Source organism: Spinacia oleracea, chromosome 5 (assembly GCF_020520425.1).
Source record: "Spinacia oleracea cultivar Varoflay chromosome 5, BTI_SOV_V1, whole genome shotgun sequence".
In the NCBI taxonomy this organism is placed as follows: domain Eukaryota; kingdom Viridiplantae; phylum Streptophyta; class Magnoliopsida; order Caryophyllales; family Amaranthaceae; genus Spinacia; species Spinacia oleracea.
The window spans coordinates 23,119,349-23,129,372 of NC_079491.1; the positions used below are offsets into that span (position 1 = coordinate 23,119,349).

At 36.5% G+C, this 10,024-nt stretch overlaps 1 protein-coding gene across 1 annotated transcript; it reads left to right on the forward strand.

Moving 5' to 3' along the window:
* The first annotated feature begins 3,410 nt into the window (after positions 1-3,410).
* LOC110800720 (geranylgeranyl transferase type-2 subunit alpha 1) lies at positions 3,411-8,956 on the forward strand. Its single transcript, XM_022006032.2, has 9 exons — positions 3,411-3,625; positions 3,899-4,036; positions 4,126-4,279; positions 5,398-5,558; positions 5,646-5,750; positions 5,971-6,771; positions 6,883-7,075; positions 7,606-7,792; positions 8,454-8,956. The coding sequence occupies exons 2-9, from the start codon at positions 3,921-3,923 to the stop codon at positions 8,837-8,839; spliced, it is 2,103 nt and encodes a 700-aa protein (XP_021861724.1). The 5' UTR covers positions 3,411-3,625; positions 3,899-3,920; the 3' UTR covers positions 8,840-8,956.
* Positions 8,957-10,024: the final 1,068 nt, after the last annotated feature.

A 10,024-nucleotide genomic window follows, 5' to 3' on the forward strand; every position in this document is an offset into this window, starting at 1 on the left:
GAACCCGTAGGGCCATATAAATGATATGTCATCGAATTAAATGTTTGATCGAGCTCAAATTTCGATAAATACTTTAAGGATCGGAAACGATGGATGGTGGGCGTAGTTCCCACTATATACTATTGTTGACAATTGTAGTTTAAAATCACCTTGCATACGAACTTCATATTGGCGAGATATGTGTCGATTTTCTTACCTACGTTGTCTTCAATTCAACCGACCAACTATCTCCAAAACTCTCATCATCATCTCCTTTTTAAAAAGTCCCTAACGTCACCACGATTTTCTTAATTTCCCCTATTTTCCGTTTTCTTTCAATCCAATTTCATATATTTTGTGCGTTTATTTACAATTTTTCCATAACTTATTATTTCTCTTACTCTATGCTACGCGGACGGTTTCGGTTCATATTAGTCAACAGTTGATGTATTATGATTTCGCCACTTGATATGCATAGTTTGTTAATCAGATTCATTAAGGTTATGTTCTATTAGACTTATTTTGTCTGAACTTATATTATCTGAACTTAACTTATTTGAACTTGTTTTATTTGAAAGAAACTTATTTTGTCCGAAATAAACTTGTTTGTGTGTAAAAATGTCTGGAAAAAAATATTTTATGAACTTATATTATTTTAATTTATTTGTTTGAAATAAGTCTAAATAAGTCGACCAGAACAAAGTCTAATGAAAAAAATAACGGCCTTTGTGGCAAATAAGCCCCAAGACTTATGTCTTATGTGAAAACTAGCCCTCTCACTTTTAATTGAAGCAAATCAGCCCCTTACGTTTTGTAATTAGTGCAATCCACATCAAAATAAATTTTTCAGCCAATCTAAACCTGAAAACTACTATACAATTTAATTTCTCCAGAAAATAAATCCAAATTTAGTGCTATATTTTTTTTTTTGTACATTCCAAGTAAAATATACGTAGTATATAAAATTTTATAATTACAAAACCCTAAATTCACAAAAAAAAATAGAGAGAAAAGAACTGCAAGAAGCAGCAAACCGCATGAAGCAGCAACACCAAGTTCTTAACTATACGAATTAAATAAATTACGTATTAAAATTATAATACATGTATTTCGTATTTCGCATAAAGCTGATTTTTCGGTAGATTTTAAAGTATTCAGACTAAGAGTAACCGGAATATACTACTTAATAATTAAATTGCACAATTTAGAAAGATATGGGGCTGATTTGCTTTAATTAAAAGTAAAAGGGTTTATTTGCACATAAGACATAAGTCTTGGGGCTTATTTGCCACATATCCCAAAAAGGAACTAATTGCCAAAGATTTTAAGAAAAGAGAATTAATTGCCAAAGACTTTTTTCAAAAAAAAAGAGAGAACCAAAGGGATTATTACTTAAAGCCATTAATTTATTCTATCATGATCACCCTGTGTACATACATAATGAGAGCAATGTCCTTCAATAATGCTTGAAGATTCGTAAATTCCCAAAATACGCTACTTTTTCACTTATTTTCCACTCTATCGTCCACGTTAGCAAGAAAGCCGGTCTATTTTTTTTTTTGTAAAATCAACAATAAACCGCTATCTGAAACAACGGTTTAAAGGCGTAAACCGCTATATGAAATAGCGGCTTATGTATTTAATGAACCACCATTTCAAGTAGCGGTTAACATAACACAACAAAAAACCGAGCGGTTTTTGTTATAAAGCAAACCACCATTTGAGTTAGCGGTTTATACCATTGAACCAATTCAAATGGCGGTTTATTTTTAAACAAAACCGTCATTTCAATTGGCGGTTCTAAGCTGAACCGGGAATGTTTAGGGATCTTTCTTCCATGCTGACGTGGACGGTATGGAGGGAAATAAGTTGGAAAATGGCGTATTTTGGGAATTATTGGATCTTTAAGCAATATTGAAGGAAATCTCTCACATAATGACTATAATAAATTAAGTGTATCGCTATTCGACGTCCGCATATGCTAAAATCGCCCAAAAAATTTAATGTGAAAGTACGATGTTACCCTTATAAAAGAGAACCCCACTTCTTTCACTTTTTACCTCAAGTTTTCACTCATAATTTTCCGGCAACCCCCTCAAAAATTCCGGCAACCCCACTCCAATTTTCTTGGCGAGTATCTGGGGGCACTTCGTAGGAACTCCTTGCTGACCACCACCACCCGCACCTTGCTGACCACCACTTAGCTCGAACTCCCTACTATCCACCACCACCTCACTTGCTTGAGATGACCACCACCACCTCACCGGCTTGAGCTGACCACCACCACCCGCACCCTGCTGACCACCACTTACCTCGAGCTCCCTGCTGTCCACCACCACCTCACCTGCTTGAGATGACCACCACCACCTCACCGGCTTGAGCTGACCACCACCACCTCACCTGCATCATGGACGACTTCGCTCCTTCAACGTCGTAGTCGTCGGCCATGATGGACGCAACGTCTCCAGAGGTTTGATATTTTTTGTTGGGCCGCCCAAAGATGGCGGCTCGGAGATATACGGGCCGCCCACAGATGGCGGCCGTGACATGGTTCCGGCCGCCATCTTTGGGCGGCCCGTATATGGTTTTGGGCCGCCATCTCTAAGCGGCCCAAAAAAATTTGATTTTTTTTTGTATTTTGTTTCTTATTTCGGAATTTTAAGATAATTAAAATAATCAAATTGTTATAATTTTTTGTTTATTTATTAATGTCGATTAAAAAAATAATAATGCCATTATATATATTTTTTTATATAATGCCTTTATGAAATATTTTTAATTTTAATTTTTAAGCATATATTTGTTTATTTAATGTTATCAAATGATATAAATAAGTTCAAAACACATATTTGTTCTTATCGTCGAGTTAAAAAATAAGTTATGAACTACGTTGTAATTATATAATTTAATTGGTGATTTCGTTATTTAAATTTTAAAACACGAATATGATGTTTAAAAAATAAATTCATGTACTTTATTCTCCTCCTCCTCCTTCTCGTCGCCTGCAATTTTATTGTGTTTGAGGTGTGTAGTACGGTGTGTGCGGTGGTCTTGGACGTGAATGGTGGTTGACGATAGGAGAGGGAGGATGAAGGGTGAGGGTGGTGGTTGACGGCAGGAGAGGGAGGGTGAGGGTGAAGGGCTGAGGTGAGAGGGGAATAAGAGGGAGGGAGTTAATTTTTATAAGGGTAATAATGTATTTTCACCATTAAAATGAAGACGTTTTTAGCAAAATAAGACGTCGAATAAAAAACCCCTAAATTAAATACCAATTTTTAATTAAATATAATAAGTTTTTAAAAGAGAGTTATGACTTTAAAATCACATTATTTCAAATAAATTAGAATCAATTCCTATCAAAAAAAAAAAAAAAAAAAAATTAAAATCACTTTATTTGATTTTTACTTAGTTATGGTCTACGGTGTACCAAATTCATTTAAGAATGATGAACAGTGATTTAAAAAAGAGATGAGATCATGAGAAGAACAAGAGAGCTCAATTAACTGGTTCAGACTTCAGAGGACCTAAATTGAATTAAGGAGTCGGAGGTGGCGAGACGGAGAGCTAGAGTACCGCCGGCGAGGAAGATAGAGTGAACGGAAGCCAACGACGTTGCGCGACTCTATAGCGCTTTTCAGCAACCCCGGTGAGTTTTCCAACATTTGATTGATGTAATTAACAAAATCCCAAATTATTTGTGATTTAAAATATTTTTCATGATGAATCCCAAATCAATTTCTTAATTTTGTAAATTTAGTTTTGAAATGTATTTATCACTTAATCTGCATTACACTGTGATTGATCTGAACTCTGTATGAATATAGAGCTAGAGTCATGATTTGCATTGAAACCCTTCAAACAATCAAACACATATTTTGTAAATCTTCAATTAACCTTCTCCAAACTTCTCCATTTGCAGCTGGCGTGACATTGCTGGAAAAATGCATGGACGGCCTAGAAACCCTTCAAAGCCCGAAGATGAAGCTGCTTCTGCTGCCAAAGCCGCTAAATTACGCACTCTTCAATCCCAATTTATCAACTATCATCACAATCTAAAGTATTTATCTTTCTCTGTGTGTCCCCTTCTCTCTCTCACACACAATTGTGATATCTAATGTATATTTCTTTTTTGAATCTGGGTTTCAGTTACGACAAAGAAGCTGTAGAAATCAGCGCAAAGCTGCTTGAGATTAATCCAGAATTTTACACTGCCTGGAACTATCGGAAACTTGCTGTTGAGCATTTTCTGAGTCAACCCGACTCAGATCCTGTCTCTATTTTGAACGAGGAACTCCGCGTTGTAAGTCTTCCATTTTACTTTCCCCCTTCTTGAATTCTTATCTTATTGATCTCTTGTTGGAGTAAAGTAGCTGCTTTGAATTTCTTGAAATTATTCTTGTACATTTGGGCTTATCTGTATTGTTGATTGTGGTTTAGAAGAAGTTATCAGGTGCTTTTAATATTTGATTCCTGGAAAATGTGTGAAGAAATTTAGGGTTTTAGATCTCGAGTCTGGTGCTGATACGGAAATTGTAGTGGAATTCTCTCTTGTTTAAAATTTTGTGATGCTTTAATTGAATTTGAGCTCCAATAGCGTTTCAATATCCCGGATTGTTGAGAAAATTTGTTAACAGCGTGAGCTTATCATGGGAGATGTTTTCATTGTTGTCAATTCTCAAAATCTCTTACTTTCTCTCTAAGAGCATGTTTGATATGGAAATTTATAGGTTGGAAATGGAATCACTTAAGTATTTCCGTTGTAGGTTTTTGGTTTGAGGGATATGATAATAATATCCATTATTCAAGGGTACTTGATTTCACCCCTTTGTTACCCTCCCAAACCTTTTGATAACACATCATGTGACCGACCTTTATCTTCCTCCTTCCATTGTAATTCCAAACGTTACATAAACGTAACAATTATCATTACCCTTTTCCTGTCTCATTTGATTACATTCCATTCCATTTCCTCCTACCATATCAAACATACCCTAAGGCTCAGTTTGTTTCAAGGGAAAACAAGGGAAAACAGTTTTCAAGGGAAAACAAGGGAAAATAGTTTTCCTTTGTTTGTTTCCTTACCAGAAAAATTATGAAGAAAAAGAAGATAGAAGTGGGAATGAGAGGAGAGAAAAGGAAATGTAAGGTATTAGAGTGGAAAATGTGACATTCTTTCTTTTCAAAGGGAAAGTTGGTTTTCCCACAGAGAAAGTTGTTTTCCACCTTTAGAAAAATTGTTTTCCATCCAACAAAAACAAAGGAAAATGGGAAAATCATTTTCCGGTCACGTGTAATCCGTCAAAACAAACGGAGTCTAAGTGTCGAAAGATTGCAACTTCTTTGCAGATATATGATTCATTTTAGGTTCTAGCAAGCGGTGGTTAATGATTTTGATCAAATGGATTGACATCCATTTAGGTAGAAAGTGCGCTGAGACAAAATTTCAAGTCATATGGAGCATGGCATCATCGTAAATGGGTGCTTAGCAAGGGCCATTCATCTGTAGACCATGAATTACGTCTCTTAGATAAGTTTCAGAAGGCTGATGCACGGAATTTTCACGCATGGAACTACCGGAGGTGAAATCTGCATTGTGGTTTATGTATAGTAGTTCGAAACAGCATTGTTTGGTATTCTTAATGTTAATTTTTTTTTTAAAATCCCAGATTTGTGGCTGCGCTGAAGAATATTGTAGACGAAGATGAACTGAAGAACACCACCGATATGATTGAAAGAAATTTCAGCAATTATTCTGCTTGGCATAACCGTAGGTATAATTTTCTCATATATTCAAGTATTCTCCCTTTATATGGTTGACTGAGAGTTAAAGTGTGCATTAGAATTTTCTGGTTTGACGTGAAATTCTTTGGAACAACAGTAATGGATAGAGGACAATAGTGCATTTTGGTTAACACTTGCTTATGCTCCATGCTCCATGATACCCTTCCTTAATCTTCCATGTATCTCATATTTTGGTTTACTATTTTTCAGTGTACTATTGTCAAATTTACTAAAAAGCAAAGCTGAGGGATTTTTTCCTAAAGGGAAGATCTTAACCGAGGAATATGACCTTGTGCACCAAGCAATTTTCACTGATCCTGATGACCAAAGTGGATGGTTTTATCATCTTTGGCTTCTCAAGCAAACAATCTCTAGGGATACTCCTTGGTTGCATTCTGCTTGGCCTGCTTCTGATTCTGAGCTCATTATATCAGCATGCAAGTCCGCATCTGGCTGTATGGATTCGTCATCTTCAAGATATTCTTCTGATGGAACAATACCAGTGATTCTGTATTTTAACCAAGCTGTTAGAGGTGTAAATTCCTCTACGGTATCTGTCAAATCTGCTCTTGCAGAAAGCAAAGATATAATTTGGAGGCCTCTTTCCATTGACAAATATGAGAGTGCCAAGGCCTGGGTTGCACAGCTAAATTTTTCTGATGTACAACTTGATTATTGCATTACTTATCCAGTTGAAGTTAGTGTGGGAGACTCTTCCGAGATAGTCTCTCTAGGTGGGTTCTCCTTAAGTAATGCGTTTGAGTTTAAATTTGCGGTCCGCTTTCAGCAGCTTGATTCAGGACTTACAGAAGGGAAGAATATAGATGCAATTTTGTGGGATGATTCCAATTTTCAAAAGTATGAAATGAACTCTGGGGAATCAAATTTGTTGTCACTATTTAACCAATTGCGAATTGACGAGGATCAAGCAGGTGTTGATTCGATGTGGAAGGTAAATACGTTGGCCAATGAGATTGAGCTTTTTCGTGAACTTCTCTCAGCTGCAGACTGGTAAACCTCATTTAACAGCTTAGTAGTTCCTTGCATTCAATTATTTAAAAAATTTAAAGGCAATGCTTATGCATACTTTATATTCTTACTCTCTGCTTTTTATATATGCAGTAAAATCGGAAAGCTTACACTTGCCAGGCTGTTGACAGCTCTAGATACAATTGTGTCAGGCAGAAGCACTTTAACTTCATCCCAGATGGTGCATACTGAAGAAATTTTGGCTTTATATAGTGATTTGATGAAAATGGACCCACCTCACTCACAATACTATAAAGAAGAACACAGTTTGGCATTACTCCGGCAGGTGAGTCCTTTGTCACATTTGTCTGGGGAAGGTGATCTTTTTCCTTGCATGCCAAGAGTGTCTTGCAGTTAGGAAGCTTTAAATAGCTCCTTCAAGTCTTCAGTATGAAATCTACATGTATTACTAGGATCTTTTTGCTTATCATTTCCTTGTCAATCTGTTAAGCCGTACAACAAAGAAGAGAGCATGGCACTAAGAAGAGTCACATGAGTCACATCTAGTGAATGTATTGTAAGCTGGGAGCATGTTCTGAGAGCAAAAATAAGCTAGATTTTATCAAAGTATTTAGCCAGCTTCTACTTACTTTTTCTATGAACTCACTCATGTTAGTATCTGAGAATCACTGCTATCTTTGTAGTATGTGATATTTTCCTTGATGCACCTCCCGATTGACCCTAATCGAAGCTATATTTATAGTAACTAAATATGTGAGCAAATAAAGGTCAAGTAAAGCTGCATCTACCCTTAGTTTGATTTTTGTGGATCTGAATGACTCCAATACTTACATTGATTGTTTTGTTGATCTTTAGGCTACTTGTTGCAAGGACAACTTGTTGAGGTATTGCTGGCGCTATGTGAAATTAGCCAAAACAAATCCAGAGAGCTTTATTTGCATCCGGTTTAATAGCTTATCACTGGCTAGAATTGGGTCTGTTGAAAATTTATTGTGGGTTCAAATGCTAGATCTCAGCCACAACGAACTTAGATCACTTGAAGGTAATGATGCTCCCTCGTCTGAGGTTCTTGTTAATGAATGGTTCATCTGTAGTTTGCCAGGATTCAGTTTTTGTTGTGATGCTGATTTTAGTTTTAAATTGATTTTTCCACTCATACCCCAATCCAAACCGTTGATAGGAATAGACCGGTTTATACATCCAAGACTGCTTCTGAAATTCAGATTTAAAATATTATGTCAGTTAGGACCTTCAGGTAAACTATTTCGGAAGGTAAGGTGTAAAGAACTGATAATTTTGAGCATAAAAATAATGGCAGAAATTGTATTAATTTGCTTGATGGATGAGGAACACAAAAGGGGATACGAAAGTAGTGACTTGAGGCCACCAATCTCCAAGTTAGTGACTTGAAGTCATCACTCTCCAAAGCCTAAGCTTTACCATATTCTCAACATACCCCTCATAACCTAATGTGCCTTATTTATAACCATTCTACTACTCCTACCTAATTTGTCTTCTACCTAATATTACTCACTACCTATCATGCCCTTCCGTTACACTTGGTTCATTGCATAACTGATGAACAATATGAAAATGGTGTGTCATGCTCTGCAGCAGTGACAAATGCATGATTGCATGAAATTTGTGAGTTATTTTCTGCAGCAAGTTTGTTCTATTAAATTTTGATTTGCTTTTCTTAACAGGGTTGGAAGCCATGCAGCTTCTTTCTTGTTTGAACCTAAGTAATAACAAGATCAATAGTTTTACTGCTTTGGATCCATTAAGGCATTTGAAGTTGCTGAGAGTGTTAACCATCTCTCACAATGAGATTGGGGATCATTCAATTGACAGCACCAGGTACTTGTGCTCCTCCCCTTTGTCTCACACAATACCAAATGATTGGAAGCTAGCCATATCGTCAGGTGATGTCGACCGCACGATAAAATATTGGGAGGCTTTTATAATCTTCAGAGATTTAACCTTGACTCAGCTTGAGATAACAGGAAATGCCGTTGTCAATGAAGATTTTATATCGTTCTTGCGTAAAACTTTGCCCACATTGGAGTGGCTTGATGGTAAAATTTCATAGATTTATTCATTTTATACGGAGTAACTTGTTCCTAAAAGCATATGATGTACACGTATAATACTTTTGGTTAAAATTTAAGAAAATAATATAGATACGGAATAGTTCTATGGTTTCTAATTTTGTCGTTCAAGCAATACATTGTTCCTTATTACGTTCAAGCAATTTCTGATTATCCTTCGGGGAGTATGTCATCTGTGCTCGATCACAATTCACAACTAAGGTTAACAAGTTGATATGCTAGACTAACTGTGAGTTAAGCCTATATTTGGGGATTCATTTACGAAGTGTTAATTTTTTTGCCGGTTTGTGGACTAGCCTATTCTTCTTCACCTTTTGGGGACTCGGATTCCTCCAACTCCGCATAGTTAGGGCTCTAATGTATGGGAAATTCCTTTTCCTAGGAAGTGAAGAACAAAGAGGTTATTTGGTTGACATGAACATAGAAAGTACAACTTCCTAGAAAGTTTTCCTTCCCAAAATGGGGGAAGTTGCTTACCTAACCCTCCTAGGTAAGTAGAACTTCCCATGAAAATTCTAAGTTCATATGCACCAAACAAGAATACTCAATTCCTAGGAAGTAAAAAACGCATGAAAATTACGAATATAAGGGAAATATAACTTCCCAAGTGCAACCAAACCAGCCCTTAAATAATTCCCCCCAAATACTTAGACTTGGTAAGAAATGTTAGTTCACTGGCTAAAGAAAAGCGGGTGGGTTTTATAGTCTTCAAGCACATTGCTTGAAAGATTTCTACATTTCCCAAATTTAGTGTTATCTTGCATTCAATTTTCTTAATTGTTCTAATTTGTTCTTCCCTAATTACTCCATTAATCACCAATTCCCCTAACACCTTGATACAATCTCCAGTCGCGGCAGAGCATGGTGGTTACTTTTTCCAAGTGACAATTGTCTACTCCCCATTGTCTTGTTGAGGTTGTTGTTGGTGATTGCTGGCTTGAGAATCTCAGTACTTGGTCTTTTTGCAGTATGCAATCTGTGAATGATCGCCCGTCTTGCACCATTTACAGATTTTTGAAGCATCTTGTGCTAAAATCTGCTGCTTGAAGTTACCTATCCAAAGCACAAACGAGAGTTCTTCTGTAAATAGACTTGAATCAGGAGTCTTTCTCCCTATCAATGATCCTCACATCCAATTTGACCAATTAACCAAGAGAGTTACCAAT